Below are 27,747 nucleotides of genomic sequence, written 5' to 3' on the forward strand. Positions count from 1 at the left end.
ATGTAGAAAAATAAAGTTTTCAACTTCTATAAATAAAGTTTTTCTTCAATTTGTCTCAGAACTTTTTGATTTACCCTCGTATATATTTATCTATATTTATATATACACACAGCTTTATAATATAGATATTTATATATATATATATATATAAATATATATATCATGTATATATATATTTATATATATTTATATATATGCACACACACAGCTTTATAATATAGATATTTATATATATATATATATATATATATATATATATATATATAAATATATCATGTATATATATATTTATATATATACACACACACAGCTTTATAATATATATATTTATATATATATATATAAATATATATATATTTATATATATTTATATATATACACACACACACACAGCTTTATAATATATATATATATATATATATATATATATATATATATATTTAAATTAGGGGGTAGTCACCAACAATGTGTTTTTTTTAACATTATTTTATTATTTCGTGCCTTGGTTTTTCGTTGAGAATTATGTTTAGATCATTGTAATAATGTTGCTAAATCATTGAAATCGTTTTTACGCGTTTCATACGTTATGTGAAGCGTCTTTGTCAGAAATTATTTTCAAATGTGTTGGAGATGTAAAAATAGAATTTTCGTAGTTCATTTGAAGTGTTTCCAAGGGGTGAAAACGTGTAAGTGTCTAATGTTCATAGGAATGTTCAATTTTTATTACTCTTTTATTGGGCCATTATTTATATATATATACATATGTATATATTTATATATATATATATGTATATATTAATATATCATAACTGTGTTACCTTCCGAATTCAATTTATTTTTTGTGGATATAGAAAATACAAACATAAAGAAAACGATGATCATCCTTAATGTAATAAACAATATTTATTTACGAGGGAAAGTTTTAATTTGCTGAGGTTTTAGGGTACATGTGTTTAACAGAACACGATTAGTGAACGAATTAATGTATCTATTTATAATTATATAGAATAGTAAGGAGACTATAGTAATTCAGGGAACCAGGTGTATTTACCAACAATGCTTCAAGTAATCTACCGTTTCATTTGTATATATTTATGTATTATTGAATACTTCGTAAGTTAAAAAGAAAACATGTTATGTTAAAGTTCTATGCAAAACTAATCACACATTTTAAATTCTAAATCATATTTTGTCTGTGTTCTCGCCTTTTGGACTGTAATAAAATCACTTTACATTAAAGTTTTTGTTTCACAGAGTGAATCTATTTTTGTTTCGTTGATGATGTAGAAAAATCGCTTATTTTTTGGTTAATCAAGGAATTTTGTTGATATCTGTTTTGTTTATTCTTTAGGAATACTTATAGAGAGTGACCCAAGTGTGCTAATTGTGTATCAAGTCTCTCTCTTTACAGATCTCAGTGGTTATCCTCTCAATAAAAGGTGCCTTCAATAAGTTTCCAGATTGTTATTTTGTATGGGCACTTTTATTGATAGTACACACATGAAACTCTAGTACCCTTTCAAGTGATCTTATTTGGCTGCCATGCACTTGTTATACCGTTGCAACAACTTCTGAATGGAAGTCCTCTTTTTTGAACACCCTATTTTATCTCCTCAATTGTTGCATAACGATAGCTTCTAAGATTTTCTTTAAGCTTAGGGAAGAACCAAAAGTCAGAGAGAGCAAGGTCAAAACTATAGAGAGACTGAGGAACTGTCTTTATGCTCATCTTGGTCAAATAGTCTGGGACAAGAATGGAGTTGTAGATTGGTACATTTGCGTAAATCTTCTGCATGTTTAGTTCCTCGTAAATAATTGTGTACCACACTGAGGTCAGACTGTGCACTTATTGTCTCTATAGACACACGATGATCCTTATCCATGAAATTCTTTATTTGGCCAATCAACTCTGGTGTTCTAATTTCCTTACTCCTTCCATACCTCTCATCATCCCTCACAGACTCCCTGCTTTCCTTGCCACTCAAAAACTGATGCCCAATTCATGCAAGATGTGGCATTTTTTCCAAGTTTAAAACTGAATTTTATTGCATAGCGTTCTTCTAAAGTGTTCTCACATCCAGATTGCATTTTTGAAATTCATCAGCTGTAGCTTTAGTAGAGTGTATTCCAATTCCTGCTGTAGTTGTTCATTTGAACCTGAAATCATAAAAATTGATCAGTCATCTCATAAGATGTATAGCAATAACATACTGAATTTTCAAGAGTGTTATGAGTTTAAATGGTAATAAACGAAAGGAAAACAGGATTTTTAGGAATGAAACTTGTATTCACATAAATTACAGGCAAAGTGAGTTGAGTAATACCATTCCTCAAAGGTTGGGCGTGTGCACCTGACCTGCTTGGTCACGTGCCAAACTCAGACTGCCGGGCATCGGTCTCGATACCGGAAGTGACATCACCAGAGGAAGTAACGTCATGAGATAATCCATTCATCCCATGAAGGGGCGTCTCCAACACCCCCCTCCCAAGCCTTTTGTTCATAAAAGCTGTCAGTATCTCTTCCTTTCAGGGTTTACCAGCAATGGCTCTGTAACCTTTCTCTTACGAAACGACCACCGTAGTTCAGGTGTTAGTTGAGGAGGTTCAAGACCAAAAGTTTTGAAGACAGTGTCTATCGGCTCATCTTCCAATGGTAGACTGTCGCTGGTTTCAACTGATCGACATCTTCTTAGTTGGTTCTCCTGACATTTGTAGGTATATGTTGGTCCTTGGATGATATATACCATGTCACCGCTCTCTTAGTAATTGTATCCATCTCCCAGAATGATGTGTTGTTTTTATAACTTTTGAAAAACACTCTTTCACCTGGTATGAAATGTTTACTTGGTACATAAGTGGTCACTAGTGGCCTTGACTGTTTGGGTAAGAGCTTGTCAAAAATGGATCTCACTTTCTGCGCAAACATCGTTTCTGCAGGTGAGACTGCTGTTGGTGTGTTCGGGTTGGGTGTAATCCTATACACGTGTAGAAATTGTTGAAGTGCTTCATCTATTGGGGTCTCTTGAGTCTTCTTAGGTTGCTTTGGCTTGGGGAATACTTTTGTTGCAGGTTCTTTAACTTCCGGCTTTGCAGTTTTAGTTTTTTTGCCTCCTTTGGCAGATTCTGTTGGAGCTTCCTTTTTCAATTTCTCTGTTGCTGCAAATGGGGCGTTTTATTTCTTTTTGAAAATGGGCACAGTGTTTCCTTTTAGTTTGAATCTTGCTATAGCCTTTGTACATTCTCCTAGTCCTGGTGAGAATACTTCTTGAAATTCCTCTTTTAACTCGTCCTTCAGTTGTTGCGCTTCTGTAGATGAATCTCCTACCCTATGACAGAATTTATTCATAGGTTCGTCCCATAATTCGAATTGCTCCATCCAATCAGTACCGAAGAGGTTTTCGGATGTCCTGTGTACATACACTTTCACTTTTTTAGTAACACCATTTAAGGTCACCGAGAGTGTGAGCTCTCCCTCAAATTCCACTTTATCACCTGTCACAGCTCGAACTGATTTGATCGTCTTCCGCATGGTTGGTTTCCTTAGCCTTTTCCACGTTTTAAGATTAATGATGAACAGGTCTGATCTGGAATCCAATTGTAGATGCACAGTTTTATTTGCGATGTTAACTGTGACATATTTGTGCCAGTTCTTATCTGAATCCAAGTCGAATGTAGTCTGTCGGAAGCTGTTCTTGACCTTATTCTTCCTGGACTGGATCGCTTTGTGGCCCTTCCTGCCACATTTGTCGCAGTACTTATATTTGTAAAAACATTGACTTGACCAATGTTTCCCGCCGCAGTGATAGCACGGGCTTGTAGGGAATACGGGTCTTGTGACTAGGTGGTACTTATTAGGTGTAGCCTGAGTTTTCTTACTCAAGTTGTTCCTTACGCAGACTACATGTTGACAATCCTTGGCCAACTTCTGGCGGGTGAGGCCCTGTTTGCTCTCAAGTCCAGAGAGAACACATTGTCTAATCTCAGCGTTTTTGGATAAGACTAGACTCTGAACAAAAATTAAACACTTGAAGTCATCTGCTGATAAGTCAGATAGACGGAAATCATCAATTTACCATGGACGTGAAGATTAGGGAATCGTCATCATCGCTTTTTTGTGGGTTAAAGCACTTCCATCTTCTATGAAAGAGCGTAGAATTCGGGCTGAACAGTTCAGATAAAAGTTTGACTGCTTCAGAGAATTCCAATTCACTCGTCTTCCTGGGGAGAATATAATCCACAAACTTGCTATGTTCTGTGGTCCCTAATTTCCTCAAAAGTAGGCGAACTTTCTTAGCTTTGCTCCACTCTTGACAATCCACGCTGAATAGGTCCTCATACCTCTGATAGAAAGTATATAGAAAGTATATACTATAGCGTTCCATATTGTACTTTGAGAAAAATAAAACTCATCGAATATTTTTAGTAATAGCTCTTCTTGTCTCTGTTGTTGGAGTAGCATTCTCTCCTCCAATGCTTGTTGCCTCTCTTGAAATTGTAACTGGAGCGGTTTATCATGTTCTTTGAAATTTTCCTCATCTTTCTGCTGCTGGTCCATTTGAGCCTTGATTAGCTGTATTAATACTGCTTAAACATCTTGTAATGGCTTTTCTAAACGCACGAAAAAAGCATTTATTTTTGACTGGAAAAGAGAGATAAAATAATAAAAATAACAGAAAATGTCCTTTCCTTGAGTGTGTGCGCATGATGAGGGAGCAATATATCCCTTACTTCTTGGTAAAAACCTTAGAGATAACCCAATATGAGAGTGGACAAAAAAAAAGTTTTACTTTTTTTTTTTTACTTACGAAAAAAAACAAAAAAATATACACTGTGATACCATACAGTTGCAAAAGAATAAACATAATTGTGGAATTGTCTGGCAGTTAACCAAAATGGCTTTTATTTTTATATGTATGTGTGTGTGTGTGTGTGGGGGGGGAGTTGTCCCACGCGGAAGAAAAAAAGTTTTTCACGTTAGAACCAACAGTTAAAAATAGAATATTTCAGAAAATTACACTCAATGAAAAAGTATCTTTCTTTTAGTCCAAGTCAAACGAAAAGGGGAAAAAACATTTCTCTCCTGTTAAAATATTGCATAGAGTTAGCAGCAAAAATAAAGGCAAAAAAAAACTTTGCACTTCATTTGAAAAATGTTCAAATTTGCATACGAATAAACAGTCGACGAGTTACACTAGAATTGTCCTTGCGGTGAAAATTGGGTCATCATTTTTCTCTTTTTTTTTGCTTCCTTCTTTCTTTAAGCAACCAAACTAACTATCACGGCCTAACAAAATGTGTTAAGCACCGTTCTTTTCAATTCAAATATAGAGACAAAAAGATTACTTACAATTGTGTCGAGAACTTTGTCTTGTGTTCGTTTTCTTTTTTTTGTTTATAGAATTTTATTTTTAGAAAGTAATTGCCAGCTGACTTGTTAATCTGAAGTTCTTTTGAAGTCAATTAGAATTTTTCCTTTTTGTGGAGTTAACCCGTGTGAAAGTCAAATCCGTCATAACCAGTTGTTATGGGGTTAAATGGTAATAAACGAAGGAAAACAGGATTTTTAGGAACGAAACATGTATTCACATATATTACAGGCAAAGTGAGTTAAGTAATACCATTCCTCAACGGTTGGGCATGTACACCCGACCTGCTTGGTCGCGTGCCAAACTCAGCCTACCGGGCACCGGTCTTGATACCGGAAGTGATGTCACCAAAGGAAGTGACGTCATGAGATAGTCCATTCATTCCATCGAGCATCTGATTTATGAATATGTATTTTCGTATTATTTTGATTCATCAGACTACTGTTCTCATCTTGAGTGTGAAAATCACACTCAAGATGAGAACAGTAGTCCAACGAATCAAAATAATACGAATAACCAATCCTCACCTCAAAAATTCATAAACGTCAAAAAAATTCATAAACGTCATATAGCATATATTCATATGAATAGAAGCCATAAAAATATTTTTGTTTTAAAATGGAAAAATGTTATATAAATTTTATTTTTAATAAGAAAGATTTAGCTATAGGATGATTTGCATAAAAAATGTAACCCAGGAATTGTTAATAGCATTCAAAATCCTTCAAATGCAATTGAACCATGCTTGACTTATTCACCAGTTTTTTTGTCTTTGATTTATTACCATGCAATAACACCACCCCAATACAACATGCAAAAAAAATCTGACCCCACTCCTCTTTTAGCATTGTCCTGACTTAGGACTGCAATGGTTCTCTTCAGCTCAGGAAAATTTGGATATGTTTTTTGATAAAATTTTAAGATAATCCTTCAGATAAAATTCTGGAATTATGGTTCAATTAGTGTGAAACCTATTAATGATCAAACTTTTTATTGATGAGATAGTTACTAAAATATCTTTAAACACTAAAACAAAGACTGTTGAGCATTCATGATTGAAGCTTTGTGCACAAGTCAAGCGTAGACTCAAATTTATTTGTACTAAATATGGTGGAATTGCAGAAAGAATTTTATTAACGATTTCATGGGTGGCATTTGTGTGTGTGTATGCGGAGGAGAGGGTCTCCCTATGTTTAATGTGACCCAACCAGCTACTGTATGAAGAGATTACACCAAAGAAGGGATTATAGGGAGCTAGATTAAAGCTATGGTTGAAAATTGCCCCCCAAAGGGGCCAGCCAAAGAGAAATTAGAGCCCTTTTTATTTTAATGGCTGGTCTGAAAAACACCAGATCACCCTGCCAGTTGGAAAGGGAGTTAGCATAGTCACCGATGTGAAATACATTTTCTTTTGTAATAGAAAAAGACAAAATTAATTCATGAAACAATAAATTGTAAAGGTGATTATTTGGAGATATTAATGGATGTTTAGTCTCAAGCTTGACCCCTGGGATCAAGGACAGGCTCCCCAGTGCATGAGACGATTGTTGGTGAAAACCATTGTTGGAAAATTTATGTGATTTGGATGTGGGGGAGAGGTAGCTGATTATTCAATTAGGATGAATGAAGGTGTGATTGATTGGATAATAATTGGTTAGATGGGACACCTTGGCATGTTCCGACCCACCCCAAGCATGTATACTTAAGTCAGTGCAGAGCAGGAAAAATCAGATTTTGCAGAGTTTTTCAGAGAGTTTTGCCGAGTGTTGCAAAGAATCCGCATAGAACTTGCAGTGAGTTTTGAACTCGAGGGGACTATCTATCACTCCCAGACCCTGTCGTTTGATAAGCACTTATCTTTTGACCGATTGAAAGCAAGAAATCGGTTATTGAAAAACTGACTAAGGCTCATTAATCGACTGCTGTAACTACCAGAAAGAGAAACTTGAATTGATATTTTATTTTTTTTATTTTTATTTTTTATTCTCCTGTGAAAACCTGTACATACATTTTTTTTTCTCTTCTGTGAATAATTAATTTTATACGAAAACTAAAAGAAAGAAAAATAACCAAGTTGAATGATCTTTTTCAGCAGAAGAAAGGAGATAGAAGAGATCATTAACTGTGCATCCAGCATCATATCAATCCTGTCTTTGTGTCTTTGGTGGGAATCCTAACCAACTAGAAATAATTTGCTGGGAATCCTAACTAACTAGAAATACTTTGCTGGGAATCCTAACTAACTAGAAATACTTTGGTGGAAATCCTAACCAACTAGAAATACTTTGGTGGAAATCCTAACCAACTAGAAATACTTTGGTGGGAATCCTTACCAACTAGAAATACTTTGGTGGGAATCCTAACCAACTAGAAATACTTTGGTGGAAATCCTAACCAACTAGAAATACTTTGGTGGGAATCCTTACCAACTAGAAATACTTTGGTGGGAATCCTAACCAACTAGAAATACTTTGGTGGGAATCCTAACCAACTAGAAATACTTTGGTGGGAATCCTAACCAACTAGAAATACTTTGGTGGAAATCCTAACCAACTAGAAATACTTTGGTGGAAATCCTAACCAACTAGAAATACTTTGGTGGGAATCCTAACCAACAAGAAATACTTTGGTGGGAATCCTAACCAACTAGAAATACTTTGGTGGAAATCCTAACCAACTAGAAATACTTTGGTGGAAATCCTAACCAACTAGAAATACTTTGGTGGGAATCCTAACCAACTAGAAATACTTTGGTGGAAATCCTAACCAACTAGAAATACTTTGGTGGGAATCCTAACCAACTAGAAATACTTTGGTGGGAATCCTAACCAACTAGAAATACTTTGGTGGGAATCCTAACCAACAAGAAATACTTTGGTGGAAATCCTAACCAACTAGAAATACTTTGGTGGGAATCCTAACCAACTAGAAATACTTTGGTGGAAATCCTAACCAACTAGAAATACTTTGGTGGAAATCCTAACCAACTAGAAATACTTTGGTGGGAATCCTAACCAACTAGAAATACTTTGGTGGGAATCCTAACCAACTAGAAATACTTTGGTGGGAATCCTAACCAACTAGAAATACTTTGGTGGAAATCCTAACCAACTAGAAATACTTTGGTGGAAATCCTAACCAACTAGAAATACTTTGGTGGGAATCCTAACCAACTAGAAATACTTTGGTGGAAATCCTAACCAACTAGAAATACTTTGGTGGAAATCCTAACGAACTAGAAATACTTTGGTGGGAATCCTAACCAACAAGAAATACTTTGGTGGGAATCCTAACCAACTAGAAATACTTTGGTGGGAATCCTAACCAACTAGAAATACTTTGGTGGGAATCCTAACCAACTAGAAATACTTTGGTGGGAATCCTAACCAACTAGAAATACTTTGGTGGGAATCCTAACCAACTAGAAATACTTTGGTGGGAATCCTAACCAACTAGAAATACTTTGGTGGAAATCCTAACCAACTAGAAATACTTTGGTGGAAATCCTAACCAACTAGAAATACTTTGGTGGAAATCCTAACCAACTAGAAATACTTTGGTGGAAATCCTAACCAACTAGAAATACTTTGGTGGAAATCCTAACCAACTAGAAATACTTTGGTGGGAATCCTAACCAACAAGAAATACTTTGGTGGGAATCCTAACCAACAAGAAATACTTTGGTGGAAATCCTAACCAACTAGAAATACTTTGGTGGGAATCCTAACCAACTAGAAATACTTTGGTGGGAATCCTAACCAACTAGAAATACTTTGGTGGGAATCCTAACCAACTAGAAATACTTTGGTGGGAATCCTAACCAACTAGAAATACTTTGGTGGGAATCTTAACCAACAAGAAATACTTTGGTGGGAATCCTAACCAACTAGAAATACTTTGGTGGAAATCCTAACCAACTAGAAATACTTTGGTGGGAATCCTAACCAACTAGAAATACTTTGGTGGGAATCCTACTAGCTTAAGTTCAGAATAAAATCACGATTTTCTTTTAACGGCTAATTTAAAAAAAAAATGTTTTGAACGCTACTAACTGAATTTCTTTCAATGCAGTTTGCAATTTGGAGACGGAATTGTTTTTGTTGAGATAAGTGATTTCAATCATGCTTTTTATTTTAGATTTAAAATATTAACAACTCCATTTTATTTCAGTATTTAATTTGTGTATTTCTGTTTTATTAAATGCTAGCTTTTTTCTAGTCCAATACCGGCTTCCATCTTACCTCGAAATTACTTATAACGGCACCAACTTACTTTCGGAAGAACCCCCCCCCCCATCAGCCTTTTCTTTTATATCGTAAGCTTCTTAAAACGTTACTAGCTTAAGTTCAGAATAAAATCACGATTTTCTTTTAACGGCTAATTTAAAAAAAAAATGTTTTGAACGCTACTAACTGAATTTCTTTCAATGCAGTTTGCAATTTGGAGACGGAATTGTTTTTGTTGAGATAAGTGATTTCAATCATGCTTTTTATTTTAGATTTAAAATATTAACAACTCCATTTTATTTCAGTATTTAATTTGTGTATTTCTGTTTTATTAAATGCTAGCTTTTTTTTTTTTTTTTTTTTTTTTCCTCGTACATATGTTTATTTATCTACCGAGTTGATAGCAAAAATTACGAATTATACTCATTTTTAGTTCGTGTGAGGGGAATCTATCACCATACTTTCCCTTAAACACATCTGTTGGACTTTTATTAAGTACAATACTTAATAGTTTTTTTTTTTTTTTTTTTTTTTTTTTAATGGAGAGTAGAAAACGCATTGTGGATGCGTTATCGGCAGCTCCTGTTACTCTCGCTTCTTCTTATTTGTCCCTCAGTCCTCATTTTTTAAATGAGTGATTTTTCGGACAAAGGGAGAAGAAAAAGCTGTTTTCTAGGTTGGCAGTATTTTTGCGAACAGTTGGCTGAGATGGCGGAAATTTTCTGTTTCTTTGTCTATCCTTGTAGCCATGTCACTAGTAAGGGTGCTGGAGGTAAACGTTTTGTCTGGGCTGACGTTATCCGCCCGATAGTCAGGGACCCGAACCTTGGATTAACCACTAAGGAGGCTGTCCTATCAGCAGGTGCAAAGTACTGGGGCTGCTGTATTGCCATTTGGTGAATGGATTCTGGACCATGCAGTAGCTTCTGGTGGGGCCTCTCGATGCCATACTAGTGGGTAATTGTTACGGCTTTACCTTATCATTAGCTACAAATAAAAAAAAAAAATTCTTCGTTTCTTTTTCTCTCTTAATTTCCCCTCTCTGTCCTGCTCTAAGTAAATCTGTCGACCTAGTCCACAAATTCCAAAATTTCATCATGACAAGTTTCAACCAGAACTTGCTCCCATACTTACGAAACTATTTAAGCGCTACCTTAAGAAGTGCTTTCCGACCCCCTGGAAGACCTCATCAGTTTGCCCTGTATTTAAGAATTCAGGTGATAAGTCATCTCCCTCTCAATACAGACCAATAAGTCTTCTCTGTGTTATGAGTAAGTTACTGGAATCAATATTAAATAGAGAAATAGTCAACCACCTCAGCTGAAACAACCTTCTTAGTGACACACAATATGGTTTCCGCTCTGCAAGATCTACCGCAGATGTGCTGACGGTTATATCCCACAGGATTAGTGAATCTCTTGACAAAGGCTTCCTTTCTAGGGCAATTGCTCTTGACATATCAAAGGCCTTTGACAAAGTATGGCATAAGGGTCTACTTCACAAGATTTCCAGCTACGGTATAACTGGAAATGTTTTCTCAGTCATTAAATCATTTCTCTCCGATAGGCTCATAAGAGTAGTGGTAGATGGACAAAAATCGGAGGTCTGCAATATAAATGCTGGAGTCCCTCAGGGGTCAATCCTCGGCCCAACTCTCTTCCTGATCTACATCAATGACCTCCCTAAACACATACTTAAATCATTCGTTGACATCTATGCTGATGACACGACCATCTACAGCAATACATCAAAGGCTGTAAATGACGAAGTTCTCTCGGATTCTCTCTCCTCTGATCTCGAGCGCGTGGTTCAGTGGGGGAAGATGTGGCTAGTTACCTTTAATGCATCTAAAACCAAACTCCTATCCTTACATCATCAACGCTCTGATCCCCAGCTGACATCAATTGTGATGGATGGCTCTCGTCTGGGTGAGGCCCCGTGTTTTGACAAGCTTCTGGGTTTGACCTTTACTCCTGATCTGAAATGGAACACGTACATCAAGTCTGTTGCCAAGGTCGCAGGTAAGATGGTGGGATCCTTCTACCGCTCCAGAAGATATCTCACTACTGATTCAATTCTCTATCTATATAAAAGCCAAGTACGGCCAAGGAATGAATACTGTTGCCATATCTGGGCAGGAGCTGCCAAAAACAGCCTATCATGCCTTGACAGAGTACAAAATAGACTTCGTGGTTTAGTGGGGGATGCCCTTTTCTCTACCCTGCAACCCCTCTCCCACAGAAGAGACGTTGCGAGCCTATCCTTGTTTTATCGTTATTTTCATGGCAGGTGCTCGTCTGAACTCCAATCCCTGGTCCCCCCTCGCCAAACTTTCACGAAAATCACCCGTCTAGCTGAATCCACTGTGAAAAATTTCCCCCACTCTATATCTGTGCCTAAATCAAAACGCGGATTTCATGAGCAAAGCTTCTTTCTTAGAACTGCACGCCTGTGGAACTCTGTTCCGTCTGCCTGCTTCCCTCCGGACTACAACTTGGATGTCTTCAAGTCTAATGTTAACAAATTCCTAATGAACCGCCCCCCTAATTAAACACTTCATAAAATCTCCTCACTAACGTGATGTACTTGCAATAACCCTTATCCCTGAGTGGCTTCCGGGCCTTGATAAGTGGTGATCACTGTGTAAAAAAAAAAAAAAAAAAAAAAAAAGAAAAAATACACGATTAAACCCGGTTCTCCAACTTCCAACGTAGACCCCTACTACCATGTCTCCTTCTCCAACATCAGGGGTCTTCGTTCTAACCTTCCAGAGGTTGAAACCCAATTACAGGAGACTAAACCAGACCTTTTATTTTTAAGTGAAACTGGCATTGGACAGGCTATTTCCCTAGATGAGTTTGCAATTTCAGGATACTCTAACTTAACTTCTAAATCTGACCCCCAAGATCGCCATGGGCATGGAATATGTGCCTATATTAAAGATAGCTTTCCATGTGGGAGGGACATCTCCAGGGAAGATCCTAACTTACCCTATATGTGCTTCCGGGTTGCTTTAGCTCACACTACTGCATTTATATTTACTCTCTATCGCCCCCACAACAGCGGAGTTACTATCTTTCAAAGCATATCTGAGAAAATTGACCAAGTCCTTTCTACTTATCCTTCAGCTAACATTCACGTATGTGGAGACTTCAATGTTCACAACGTCGAATGGTTGACCCACTCAAACAAGACCGATGATGAGGGGAGGTTTTGTCATGATTTCTCCATTGCCTATGACCTCACTCAGATTGTTCAGGAACCTACCCGTGTGCCCGATAATGACGGCCAGTATGCGAGCCTACTAGACCTTTTTCTCACAACTTGCCCTGAACTATGTTCAGTTTCTGTTCTGTCGCCTCTTGGATCTTCCGACCACTCTGTTGTATCAATTAAGATAAAAATGAAATGTAATAAGTCCCCAGACGTACCTCTTCATCGTACAGTATATCGATACACTAAGGCTGACTGGGATAGCTTCCGTACATTTATATCTGATCTACCTCTGCATTCCATGTTTAAAAAGGATGTGTCCTCTATAGTATTAGACCTAACTGAATGGTTAATTGTAGGTATTGACCATTTCATACCCTCTAAAAAGTTTCAGCAAAAACCTAACAGCCAGCCATGGTTCTCTCCAGAATGTGCTGCTGCCATTGCGCACAGAAATCACTTTTTCCACTGCTTCAAACGTAATAGATGTATGGAAACTAAAGCCGTTTTCAGGACTGCCAGCAACCATTGTAAGAAAGTAATAAGGAACGCAAGAGTGTTGTATGCTCAATCTGTTAAGTCCAAAGTAGCTGAGCAGCGGCTTGGTTCCCACCAGTTTTGGCAAATAGCAAACAGAATCCTGAACAGAAGCGTGTGCTCCATCCCAACTATTATCAATGGACCTGAGGTAATCTCGTCAGCATCAGACAAAGCCAAACTCTTTGTCAAGAACTTTGCAGCTAATTCTACCCTTTGCGACCAAGACCGCCAACCCCCAATATTTCCTCCTGTATCAGAAAACACGCTATGTGATATACGTATATCTGTACGTGATGTTGCGAAGCTAATCAAAAACCTTGATTCGAGTAAAGCAACTGGCCCTGATGGTATTCCAATTATAGTACTCAAAAAACTTCAACCTGAATTAGCGCCCATACTTACAAAACTGTTTAAACGTTGTCTTAAGGAGAATAGTTTCCCATCTCCCTGGAAAATCTCATCAGTATGCCCTGTATTTAAGAATTCAGGTGATCGCTCATCCCCCTCTCAGTACAGGCCAATAAGTCTCCTGTGCGTCATGAGTAAGTTGCTAGAATCTGTGTTAAATACAGAAGTAATCAAACATCTCAACAAAAATAACCTTCTTAGTGACACTCAATATGGTTTCCGTTCTGCTAGATCTACAGCAGATGTCCTTACAGTTATATCGCATAGGATTAGCAAATCTCTCGACGGTGGCAATCTTTCTAGGGCAATTGCTCTTGACATATCTAAAGCCTTTGATAGGGTATGGCATAAAGGTTTACTTCATAAGATCGCTAGCTATGGTATAGCTGGAAAAGTCTTCTCAATTATTAAATCATTTCTTTCTGATAGGTTCATAAGAGTAGTAGTTGAGGGGCAAAAATCAGAAGCTCACAGTATTAATGCCGGTGTCCCTCAGGGATCCATCCTGGGCCCAACTCTTTTCCTGATCTACATTAATGATCTTCCAAATCATATCCTTACATCATTTGTAGACATTTATGCTGACGACACTACCATTTATGGTACCACATCTAAGACAGTAAACGACCAAGTTCTCTCCAATTCTCTCTCCTCTGATCTTGAGCACGTAGTACAATGGGGAAAGAAGTGGCTGGTTACTTTTAATGCATCTAAAACCAAGCTTCTCTCTTTACATCATCAACATTCTAATCCACATTTGTCATCAATTGAAATGAATGGCTCTCGTCTTCAGGAGGCCTCAAGTTTTGACAAGCTTCTGGGCTTGACCATTACTCCTGATCTTAAATGGAACACGTATATCAAATCTGTTGCCAAGGCCGCTGGAAAAATGGTGGGATCTTTCTATCGATCCAGTAGATATCTCACTGCTGATGCTATTCTCTACCTATATAAGAGCCAGGTACGTCCAAGGATGGAATACTGTTGCCACATCTGGGCAGGAGCTGCTAGAAAGGACTTGTCCTGCCTTGATAGAGTTCAAAATAGACTTCGTAGCCTCGTAGGAGATGTCCTTTTCTCCTCCTTGCAACCTCTATCTCACAGAAGAGATGTTGCGAGTTTGTCTCTGATGTATCGTTATTTTCATGGAAAGTGTTCAACTGAGCTTCAATCTATGGTCCCCCCTCGCCAAACTTTCACAAGAAACACTCGTCTAGCTGTAAACACTATCAATAATTTCCCCCACTCTTTATCTGTGCCTAAACCTAAACTTAGATTCCATGAACAAAGCTTCTTTCTTAGAACTGCACGCCTGTGGAATTGTCTTCCGTTTTCCTGCTTTCCGGCTGACTACAATATGGTTGTGTTCAAGTCTAAAGTAAATAAGTTCTTGATGAGCCGTTCCATATAAGTTATTAAATTTACCAAATTTTCATTACTAATGATTACTATATTGACCAATTTCTACTGTACACTCTTTAACCCTTATCCTTGAGTGGCCTCTGGGCCTTGATAATGTGGTGATGCCTATGTAAAAAAAAAAAAAAAAAAAAAAAACTAGAAATACTTTGGTGGGAATCCTAACCAACTAGAAATACACTTGTAATTGTGTGTTCGCAGTTGCAATTTTCATGTTCCATCTTGGCTGAGGGAGGATGGTTCATCACACCTGGTTATATTAGCTTGGTCCCCTATTTCATACAAACAAAATATTGTCCCCGGCCTCAATCATCAATTGGGTTAGCTTAGATCTGATGTCACACAAAATTCTCCCATTGTAACAAACCAACATCAACAAAGTTGGCTCTTTTAATTCTTAATAAAAAAATCATAATTGTTAATTTTTATAGAATTTCATGACTCTTAAATTTTCATTCTCCCTTTTTCAGCCACCTCCAGCAGCTTGGATACCTGCTGCTGATATTAAAGTCCAAGATGGAGAAGCCATCCCTGATAACAATGGACACACGCCAGGTAAGATGAAAAGGATATCCATTTAGTTGAATAGCTGCATCTTTTCAACCATTAAACCAACCTTTATAAACAATCACCTGAATATTTTTAGGTTATAATCAGTTGCTCGCACATTTTCTCATCGTTTTGGCTTATAGCAATCTGTTCCACTTTTGTTTTTTGCTAATAGCTAGCCACCTGTGGTTTTAGTTGTCCCCCTTTGCTTGCAAATTGGCTGTTTGGAGAAATGGAAAACTAGACGGCTCTGGTTGTCAATTTGCATAAGTGGAGAAATGGGCAGCATATAAACGGTACTTTTCTTTAAGCAGGGTGAAGAGTGCAGAGAGTGAAATGACGGTTGGAAGAAGTGACGGTGAATTCTTTTTGTGACGGTGAATTATTTTTGGACGTTGAAGAGCTCAACCTTTTGGAAGGAACAGCTGTGTCTTATATATTTTTTTTTAAATTTCTTTTTTTTCTACTTCACTACAAGCTATTTCGGCGGGAACTATGGAAGCAAAGAGGATCAGCAGTGAAATGCTTAAGACGTTCTCTGGAGAGGGAGATGTTATAACCTGGCTGACCAAGGTTAAACTTGTCGCTAAGTTGCGGGACATTGCGGATGTAGCCAGCTTGATGGTGATGCTCTGGCCCTATATCTGGAGATGCGGGAGGAGGATCGACTGTCTGTTGATGCCATTGAGGAAAAGTTGAAGGAAGCATTTACCGAAGGACCGTTTGTGGCATATGGCAAACTAAGCCGTATGGTGTGGACCGGAGAGCCTGTCGATGTTTACGCCAACAATATCAGGTGGTTGACGGGACTAGCAGGATTCAATGGAGGAGGCCGTCAACAGATAGTTAAGATGGCCTTTATCAATGGCTTCCCGGACCATATTTCTATAACTCTGCAGCAACTGCCCGGTGTAAATACTATGGAGGTGGCAGAGTTGATTACACAGGCTAGGGTGCTGGCCAGGAAAAAAGAGAGTGAGCAAGGAATCGTAGCTGTTGCTCAACGAAGCAAACTGCAGCAGGAAATTGTGAAGGACGAAAAGCAGAGAGGACTGTGGCAGAGACCCAGGTTCTCTGGCAGATGCTACCGATGCCAAGGCCCCCATATGATGAGGGATTGCAGGGAGCCAAAGCCAGAAGTCACGTGTTACCGCTGTGGGGAAGTCGGCCACATCAGCAGATTCTGTCCCCAGGGAAACAAACAGGGGGAAGCCACTGCGCCGGTGGCTACCCCACTTATTCGATGAAGGCGCTTCAGGGTATGTCACCACAAATAGAGGTGACCCAAAATGGACGAAGTGCAAAAGCCCTTGTCGACACGGGCTGTACTTCAACAATTGTCACCAAAGACATGGTTGACACATGCAATGGAACCAGCAGCATTATGGCAGTTGACGGCGGAGAGGTAAAGTGCAATGGCACAAGTATCGTTCGGTTGATGGTACATGGGATGTCACTAACAATCCAGGCGATTGTTATTAACAAAATTGTCACGGGTGTCGATGTGATTCTAGGGATGGACGCAATTGCTCGACTAGGGGGCATTACGGTATATAGGAACTCTGTGAGATTTGGAGGACATCAAGGGGCTGCAGGTGTGCAATTCGAAAAAGGTGTCACAGGAACGGCTGGGTCAGACAAAAGTTGCACGATAGAGGACCAAAATTTCTCTGCACACTTTGATGGTGAGAAATGGACAGTCAAGTGGGCATGGAAGGGAGAACCTCCCATACTGAACAACAGAGTGGAATGCTACAAGCATACGTTGCGAGGAGGCACAAGAGTTGAATTTGAGAAGGAGGTGGACCGATGGATCTCAGAGGGGATTTTAAGACCATGGACGGAGAAGGTGGAAGGTGTGCTGCCGTTAATGGTGGTTGTTCAGCCCACAAAACAAAAAGTTTGGCCAGTACTAGACTTCAGGGAGCTGAACGTACACGTTGCGTGTCACACGGGAGGCGATGTGATGGACGTGTGCGAAGAGACCATGCAAGAGTGGAGGCAGATTCAGAAGGCTGCGACAATTGTGGATTTAAAATCTGCATACCTACAGATCCACATTTCACAGGAATTCTGGAAATACCAGCCGAACGTACTGCCTGATTAGGTTGGGTTTTGGCCTGAATTTTGCACTAAAAATCATGGCAGCGATCCTCAAAACGGTGCTAAGCAAGGAGGACGCAGTCAGAAGAGTCACCAGTTCCTACATTGATGATATTTCGGTGGATGAGACGGTAACAACTGTGGAGGACGTAGTAAAGCACCTCAACAGCTTTGGGCTAATTGCAAAACGCCCGGAATTGTTGGAGGGAGGAGCTGTGTTAGGGCTCCAACTAAGAAAGGACCAGATAGGACGGTTAGTGTTCCGGAGGGGAAATGAGATCCCGAAGGTGTCGGAAAAATTGAGCAGGCGAGAACTCTTCTCAATATGCGGAAGACTGGTGGGCCATTACCCTATTGCAGGATGGCTACGGACTGCATGTAGTTATATCAAAAGGCTAGCTAGTGGAGCGAAGTGGGAGGATGGAGTTGATAAAGAGACTGTGGACATTATGAGAGAGATTATTGAAGAGGTGAAGAGGGAGGATCCAGTGAGAGGTGTTTGGCATGTACCCAACAGTGCAGAAGGTGTTGTGTGGTGTGATGCAAGCTGTATAGCAGTGGGGGTCACCTTGGAGATAGGTGGTGTTACTGCAGAAGATGCTGCTTGGTTGCGGAAGAAGGACGACGTGGCTCACATAAATGTGGCGGAACTGGATGCGGTTATGAAGGGCATCAACTTAGCCTTGAAATGGGGGCTACAGAATGTTGAGGTGAGGACCGACTCAGCCACTGTGTTCTCTTGGATCCAGTCTGAAGCTACAGGAGAAAGGAGGGTGAAGACGAAAGGCACTTTTGAGATGCTAGTAAAGCATCGGTTGATGATGTTAAGGGAGCTGATTAGGGAATTTGATCTTCAACTTAGGGTCACTATCGTTCCTTCAGTGAAGAACAGAGCAGATGTGATGACGAGGGTGCGGAAGACCTGGCTAAAGGCACCGAATGAGGCGGCTGTTGCAATATGTTGTTTGAATGAAGACACTCTGAAGGATTTGCATGACATGCACCATTTTGGAGTGGATAGAACCTTGTTCTTGGCCAGGAAGGTGGACCCCAGAATCACAAAGGAGGCCGTTAGGACAGTGGTTGAGAGATGCAGCCGGTGTCAATCAATCGACCCTGCGCCGAGTAGACATGAAGCTGGTGAGGTTCAGGTGGCAGAGAACTGGAGCAGGTTGGCGATAGACGTAACGCACTATCGACAGAGGCCGTATCTGTCAATGGTCGACTGTGGACTAGGAAGAGTAGCCATTTGGAGGGAGATCAAGGCGGAAAATGCAGGTGAAATTGCAAAGATATTGGAAGAGGTGTTTTTGGAGAGGGGTCCAGTGACGGAAGTGCTAATGGACAATGGAACTGCCTTTCACTCAGCTGCCATGGAGAATGTGTTGGATAAGTGGGGAGTGCGGCGCTATTTCAGGGCTGCATATAGACCAGGAGGAAACGGAATTGTGGAGCGGCATCACAGGACCATTAAGGCTATAGCTGAAAGGGGCCAGATTTCGCCGCCAGAAGCTGTCTTCTGGTATAATATGGCTCCAAAGTCAGGGCAAAAAGTGGAGTCAGTGCCGCAGAGGGCAGTCTTCAAGTACGAGTGGTGGCATCCCCGAACTGCACAGGTACCCGCGGAGGAAGACGAGAAGCGAGTGACTGTGCGAGTGGGAGAGGAAGTGTGGATCAAACCGCCTGATGCTCGCTGTACCACACGCTGGGGGAGGGGCATTGTGACAAGTGTCCAGTCCCTGAACAATGTATCTATTGACAGCATCCCTCGACACATCCTTGATGTGCGGCCGGTAGTGGTGTAATCAGAGGAAGACAGCGACGTCGAGCCAAGTAGCGACGTTCACGAAGAGGCTCCGCGGAGATCGCAGCGAGAGAGACGGCTGCCATGTTGGTCGAGCGACTATGTGATAGGTTGACATGTGATGATCGTGTAGATCAAGGGAGCGTGTAGTTTGAGTTGTCCCCCTTTGCAAATTGGCTGTTTGGAGAAATGGAAAACTAGATGGCTCTGGTTGATAGTCAATTTGCATAAGTGGAGAAATGGGCAGCATATAAACGGTAGCAGGGTGAAGAGCGCAGAGAGTTAAACGACGGTTGGAAGAAATGACGGTGAATTCTTTTTGTGACGGTGAATTATTTTTGGATGTTGAAGGAACAGCTGTGTCTTGTATATTTTTTTTTTAATTTCTTTTTTTTTCTACTTCACTACACCACCTGGCTCTTTTTTTAGTTCATAATCAGCTACTCTGACGTTTTTTGCTCATAATCTTGCGTTTTTGCCTAATGTTCAGCCATTTGATTTTGTTTTTATGGTTTATAATCAGCCACCTTTGTTATCATCAGCAACTCTTACTATTTTAGTAAAAGTTGCTGATGATAACAAAGGTGGCTGATTCATTTCAGCTATCCTAATTTTTTGGCTTCTATCTTTACATCATCAACATTCTGATCCCCATCTAGCATAAATGGCTCTCATTTTAGGGAGGCTCCATGTTTTGACAAGCTTCTGGGCTTGACCTTTACTCCTAATCTGAAATGGAACACATACATCAAATCCATTCTCAAGGTTACTGAAAAAATGGTGGGATCGTTTTACTGCTCCAGTAAATATCGCACTGCTGATGCAATTCTCTACCTATATAAGGATGGAGTACTGTTGCCACATCTGGACAGAAACTGCTAGAAAGACCTTATCTTGCCTCAACAAAATTAAAAACAGACTTCATCCTCTTTTCTCTTCCCTGCAACTACTTTCCCACAGAAGAGATGTTGCAAGCCTGTCTCTCTGCTTTATTTCTATTTTCATGGCAGGTGCTCATCTGAGCTCCAATCTATGGTCCCCCCACCTCACCAAACTTTCACGAAAAACACTTGTTTAGTTGAAACCACTATCAATAATTTCTCCTACTCTTTATCTGTGCCTAAACCTAAACATAGATTCAATGAACAAAGCTTCTTTCTTAGAACTGCACACCTGTGGAACTCTCTTCCGCTGACTACAATTTGGTCATCTTCAAGTCCAACATAAACAAATTCTTGATGAGCTATCCCCTTAAGTAATCCAATTTATCAAATTTCCACTACTAACGATTACTATGATATTGTGCCATTGATTTCTGTACACTCATAAACTCTTATCATCGAGTAGCCCCTGGGCCTTGATAAGTGGTGTCTCCTATGGAAAATAAAAAATGCTATAAAAGGCTATAGTAGCATGGGTTTCTTCTTATTGATTTATGCCCTTTTTTTGATAAAATTGTAAATCTGGATCGATCCCGGACTAATTCAATTGCCAAATTCCATTTGATTCAGGAACTGGATAACTTTCGAATTACAATCCGATTGTTATCTGATGTAATCCACAGTGATCTCACTCAAAAACAGAATTTTCATTGATCCTGTGTGACGTCACAACCAAAATGAAAACAGCTATACTGTCCCCAAGATGTGTTTGTTTAGAAACATACCATCCTTAAGCAGTTAGCATAAATGCATACTAGCAATCAAAACACTGAAGACAGGAAATTCCATAAACAGGTTTATTGAAGGTAGATACGGTAAAAAACTGAAAGAAACAAAAAAAAACCCATTGTTCGGAATACAAAGAGAAAAAAGTTCAGGAACGAAAAGTTATAAAAGGGCTGAATGGGAAGTCGTATGCGTAAAGAAATGAACAATACAGCTAGAAATAAGGAGGCCGAACACATGGATAAAGAAAATAAACAAAGTTCGTAGTTGAAATGAAATAATATAAAAAATAACATTAAGGTATTAAAAAAGTGTCTTTAAGAAGTGGATAATATAATGTTTCTTATCAGAGATGGCTTAAAACAGCTAAGGATAATGAGAGATGAAAAACAAAGCCATGCAGCTAGAAATGCAGCTGAGTTAGAGGACAAAACACCGGTCAATCCGCCAGCGCCAAGTCAGGGGAAACTTTATAAAAAAAATGTCCGGCCAAGAGAGATAACTGTTTAAGGCACAAAACAAAGAGACATAACACTCCTCGCCTGACGTCTTAGAGGTCATAATTTTTCTAGTTCTCGGTACAAAGAAGGACAATCTCGGTAATGGGTCTGAGGAGGAGCTTTGTGCCATCCTTTCTGGAAATCTTGACTTCCACTTTCCTCACTAGGTTGTATTCACTGGGGAGCACGCGTGTGATGAGGGCCACTCGTTTCTCGCAACTTGGTTGTTTTTGAGCAACACCACATTCCCTGGTTCCAAGTTGGGTTTATCTGATCTCCACTTTGTGCATTTGGATCGAAGACAAGTATTCTCTTCTCCATCTGCTCCAGAAAGTTTCAGCCAGATGTTGGGTTAATTTCCATTGACTTTTGAGGATATCTTTGGGTCCATAATTGTGTTCGTGTGTGAAGGATATCCCCACTTTCTGAGTGAGGAGGGTAGCAGGTGTAAGTATGCCAGGTTCATCTGGGTCTTTTGATACCGGGACAAGAGGCCGAGCATTGATTATGGTGGTGACTTCTACCAAGAAGGTGGTAAGTATCTCATGGGTCAATCTCTGTTTGCGCTGCAGGAACATAGCATCCAATATCTTTTTGGTCATGCCAATCATTCTTTCCCAAGTTCCTCCCATATGAGGGACATGGAATGACCAGGTACAGCCTTGATCTGTTAAGTGCTTAGTGATAGAGTTCGTACCTGTATTGGATACTATGCCCAACTCTTTACAGGCACCCACAAAATTGGTCCTGGGATCAGAACGTATATGTTTAGCCGGGCCGCAAATGGCAAAGAAATGCTTGAGTGCGTTAATAAAATTGTTTTAAAAATCCTTGCATTCATAAAAATCATTTATTAAAAAAAAAATGTTTTCTAATTTTGTGTCAATTTCATTGTTCCATTTTATTTATAAAATGATGTCATAATTTCTCTATCCAATCAATGGCATTCTTTCAACCGGTGTAAGACGATTGCTGTTCCTTTTTTTTCTTCCTATTTTAATTTCCTTAAAGTGTAAGAGGGCCCTTTTCTTTAACAGTAAAATGTTAAAATTGCAAATTGATGAAAAAAAAAAAAGAAACAAACAAGCATCGATATTTTCATATAAAAACACTTTTGTCGATAAATATAAAAAAGTATTTATTTAAGAATTTAGAATGCAGGATTAGTTTTACATATAAATTTGAATCAGAACACCTCGCTTGGTAAGGATTACCATGATTACCGTGGCATCATCAAACTATTCACCGACAACCAGCAAAGAATAAAACAAAGAAGAGAGCAGCATAGAATGTAAGAAGTCAGATCGACAAATTTGACAATGTTAAAAGTGAAATGAAGAGAATGGAGATTGACATCTTAGGATTTGTGGAGATGAGATGGAAAGGAGCAGGTTTTCATTAGATGGTTATAAAATGCTCTACTCTGATGGTAAACAACATCAAAGAGGCATTGGCATAATAATCTTACCCAACATTGTGAAGACACTTAAAAGCTACTGGCCAATATCAGACTGAATCTTGGTAGTGACTCTCAGTGCCAAACCTTTTGACATCAGCATCTTTCATATATATGTTCCAATATTAAACCATGATGGTGTAGAAATAGAAACGTTCTATAAAAAACTGAAGAAAACTCTTAAGCAACTGAAATCATCTGTTGTCAAAATTATAATGGGTGATTTTAATGCCAAACTTGGAGAAAAGAGAATTGGAAACATTGTTGGCTCATATGGACTTGGTGAAATTAATGAAAGAGAAGAAAAATTGGTGGAATTGTGTATGGAAAATGAATATATTGCAACAACTACGTGGTATAAGAATCATCCAAGTGGACATAGAGACAGCACAACCAGATTGATTACATCTTGATCCAATCCCGCTTCTGAAATGCAATCGAATTGGCAAAATTTAAGCCAGGAGCAGACTAGTAGTGACCATATCCCTGTTGTGTGCACATTCAGCTTGAAGTTGAAAACCCTTAAAAAAAAACGTCAACCGAATTATAATTTCAAACTGTTAAAGACATTTAATGAGAGTTTTTTCGTGGCACTTAACAACAAATTTTCGGCCTTGGAGGCAGTCACTGATACATCAGTCAATGGGAAAAGCTGAAGAATAGCAACAAGGATGTGATAGAAGAGAACATCCTGCTAAAACCTAAGAAAGAAACCAAGAAATGGATGACGCAAGAAATATTTGACATAATGAACAGTAGACAAAAAGCAAAGAATGACCCCACCAAGTATAAATCCATAGACAAAGAAATAAAGAAGATGTGTACAAAAGAGGCTTAATGAGCATGTCAAGAAATTGAGAGGACAAAAATAACAGGCAGTAATACGTGCACAGTGAGATCAATGACATCACAGGCAAGATATCATCTTCTCATAGCGGCTGAATAAAATCATAAGATGGGAATGTTCTGATGAATAAAACAGACATTCTGAACAGATGGGCAGAATATATTGAAGACCTCTTTTATGATGACAGGGTAAATCAGCTTGAGATTACCAAACCGATAGAAGAACCACCAATCTTAGAGGCAAAATTTGAAAATGCCATCAAAGAAATGAACAAAGGAAAGACTGTTGGATCAGACTCTATACCAGTTGAAACATATAAAACACTTGATAAAATATACATTAATAAGCTATCTGTTTTTCTCAATAGCATTTATGACACTGGAAAGATTTCAGCAGATATGCTTATCTCCACATTTATCACACTCCCCAAGAAACCTGGAACAACCGACTGTGAATGTCACAGAACGTTTAACTAAATGAGCCATGCATTGAAGCTCCTACTGTAAATAATAATGATGAAACTGTGAAACAACATACAATCTGAAATATCAAAAGTGCAATTAGGATTTGTCGCAGACAAGGGAACAACAAATGTCATATTCACAATGACAATGTGGACAGAAAGATATATAGAGATGCAGAAAGACCTCTACCTGTGTTTTATTGATTTCTCAAAAGCTTTTGATAAAGTAAGATATGAAGATCTATTCAAAATGCTAAATAGACCAGTCATTAATGGGAAAGACCTTAGAATTCTGAGCAACCTCTATTAAAGACAAAAGGTGACAGTTAGAATAGATGGAGAGCACAGTGAGGAAACATGACTTAGCACATTGGACAATGTCAAAAAAATGTGCTGAACATCCAAATAAAAAATTAGAATAGCTCTGAAATGATTATCATCTTATGTTAAATATAAGAAATAACTCTCCCACTAAATTCTAAAACCACTACTGTTTTTCTTTTGGTCAAAATTTTCAAGTTGCTTAAAAGTAGTCACTTAAAAAAGTAGAATCTCATTTTGAGGAAATGATTAATCTGAGGGTGTTAATCTATAATTTTGTCATTATTATTATCATTATTATTATCATTATTATTATTATTATTATTATGTTTTCTTTTCTTTTTGCAGTAAAACAAATCAAACTGACCAAATCTATGTAATTAGAATAAAACATATGAACATTCTTTGATAAAGGAAAGGCACAGAATAGTCAGCAAATCCATAATCCTACCATTTTCATGTTAAGAAAGGTTTTCTAAATAGTATTTATGAACCAATTTAATAAGCATTTTGTACAATAAAATATAATACATTTCGACTTTGTTTTAAAATCAAAATAAGAATTAACTTGTCTCACAATTTTCGATTGAGATTGACCAATATTTAAGGGCCAGAGATGAGGTAAAATTCTCTGATCGATTTTTGATAAGAGGGATTTAACCCAAACCACTTACCTTAGTATAAAGGACGCAACCCAGCCAAAATCATTAGAAGAGAACAAGAAGGAACAAGAAGTTGCTGAATGAGAGAATTAACCAGAGGCTTGGAGCGTTATTGGGAACCCCTCCCTGAGAGATACTCAGCACGTCAGAATATTCCAGCCAAGTAACTAATCGCTATTGAAACCAAATCGTGATCATGTGCCAGAAAGTTTTCTCTTGCTAAGATTATTTTTTAAAAAGAAAGAGCTTACTGAAGTGAAGCCGACAGCCCAACTCGCAACTTAAATATGAGGACGTGAACATTATTGCATTTACCTATTATTACCCTATTATTTTAAAGTCCCAAAAATAACATTTACTTTGCATACATTAATCGCTTTTCATATTGTTGTGATTTTTTTTAATGTTTAAAAGGAAGTCTATTTCACAGCAACAGGCTCAACCTGACTAACCCAGAAGTTATCCATTCTTTTGTACAGCAGCGGTGCACTGTGGGACACTAGATACTGACAAGATTTTACCTGGAATTGCCTGAGTTGTGAACTTTTAATTTTATTAAGACTCAACGACTTGTGGGGGTTGCAAGAACTTTTTAACTGAGTTTGACTTTGATGCATCCTCACGAGAGAAGTTGCGGGTTAGATAGGTTTATAAACCTATTACTGACACACCCAAACAAAAGTCTGTTGTTAAAGAGGTAGATCAGAATTCATCAATGTGCGTCCTGGTGTCCACCAAAGTTGTGTTCTGTCTCCCATTTTGCTCAGCTACGTTATTGATAGGATTCTTGATCAGGGCATGATGGACTTTGTTGGTGTGCAAGTTGGACATAATTGTTCCATAACCAATCTGGACTACACAGATGCTGCTATACTTGGCAAAATGTACGCAGGCATTGAATAATATCAGTATCACTGTCAGACGTATTGGTATGATGATCAATGCTTCAAAAACAAAGGTTCTTTCAACCAATTACTGGCTTCGTAGAAGAATCCCCATCACTCTCAATAACATTACCATTGAGGTAGTAGATCAGTTCAAATGTCTTGGCTCAACTTTCATAGCAACAGGAGATTGTAATCCGTATTAATCATTTTCACACAGTCTTCTGTAATCTCCAAATCAAATTGTGATTTCATCAAATGATAAAACTCTCAACTAAATTGAAAATATACCAAGCACTGAAATGCACAATACTGTTGTATGATTGTGAGCCATCTGCACAAGGAACTCCATGCACCTGAGGTTCTTGACATGTACTACCTTTGACATATCCTATGCATCTGTGTCTCTGGGCAAATCCTAAACCACACTATCTGTGCAATATGAAACATTAGCCATATCACCAAAGCATCTTAAAAAGAGACTGTTGATTTGGTCACATTCTTTAATTCCCTAAGGAAGAATTTTTCTGCAAGTTGGTATTTGCCATCTGAAAGAATTGTACAGAGACGGTGAACTGAAGACTTGGAGAGGAACAGCAAGGACAAACATGGAGCTGACGACTGGCCATCATGTTTTCGTGTTTGTTGCTGGAACTAAGAATGCCAGTTGGCAGGAGTGGACCACCTTGACATGAGATGCAGTGAACTCATTTGGAGTCGGTTCAGGCCATCTCACTTGAATGTCGCTACAATTGTTTTTTTGGTTCAGTTAATAATTTAATGATGAAATAATAGTGTAATAATAGTGAAATTTAATGATGAAATAATAGTGTAATAATTAAATTTAACTTTCAAAATGCTATTTAAAAAAGAAAAACAATGATATTATTAAAAAAACAGTAAAATAAAACTGAAAGTATGCTTTTGTTTCAAATTGAGATGCATATTTATCAACTCTATTAATGTGTGAATTCTTTTCTTTTCTCTACCTTTCAGGCTGGGTTCCTGTTGATATGAGCAATCAACAGTATTACTGGCATTTGTCCGCTGTGGATTTACAAAGTGGAATTGCTTTGCAGCTAAAGTAAGTTTATAAAATTATCTTCACTTTTAAATCGGTGTAACCTGATATAAATTAAAAAATTCACAATCCTTTCTGCAATTCAACCATAATAAACACACTTTAATTTCTGCCAAAATTGTTCTCCAACTTTCACTCAAATGTCCAGCAGTCTTTGTTTTATCTCATATTTATTAGATCAATTTCCAGAATATGGGCTTTAAATTCAATATGATTTAAGTACTGTCTAAAATTATTA

At 38.4% G+C, this 27,747-nt stretch overlaps 1 protein-coding gene across 7 annotated transcripts in view; it reads left to right on the forward strand.

Annotated features, from left to right (window-relative positions):
- LOC145266478 (RNA ligase 1-like) overlaps nucleotides 1–27,747 on the forward strand; it is a 485,995-nt gene that overhangs the window by 214,807 nt on the left and 243,441 nt on the right. For all 7 annotated transcript variants that reach the window (XM_080122193.1, XM_080122194.1, XM_080122195.1 and 4 more), the window contains exons 4-5: nucleotides 15,643–15,727; nucleotides 27,425–27,512. In XM_080122193.1, the coding sequence (XP_079978319.1) occupies nucleotides 15,643–15,727; nucleotides 27,425–27,512 (173 nt within the window). The remainder of the gene's footprint in view (nucleotides 1–15,642; nucleotides 15,728–27,424; nucleotides 27,513–27,747) is intronic.

This window comes from Euprymna scolopes, chromosome 41, assembly GCF_053919585.1.
Source record: "Euprymna scolopes isolate OS-2025 chromosome 41, ASM5391958v1, whole genome shotgun sequence".
Taxonomy (NCBI): Eukaryota; Metazoa; Mollusca; class Cephalopoda; order Sepiida; family Sepiolidae; genus Euprymna; species Euprymna scolopes.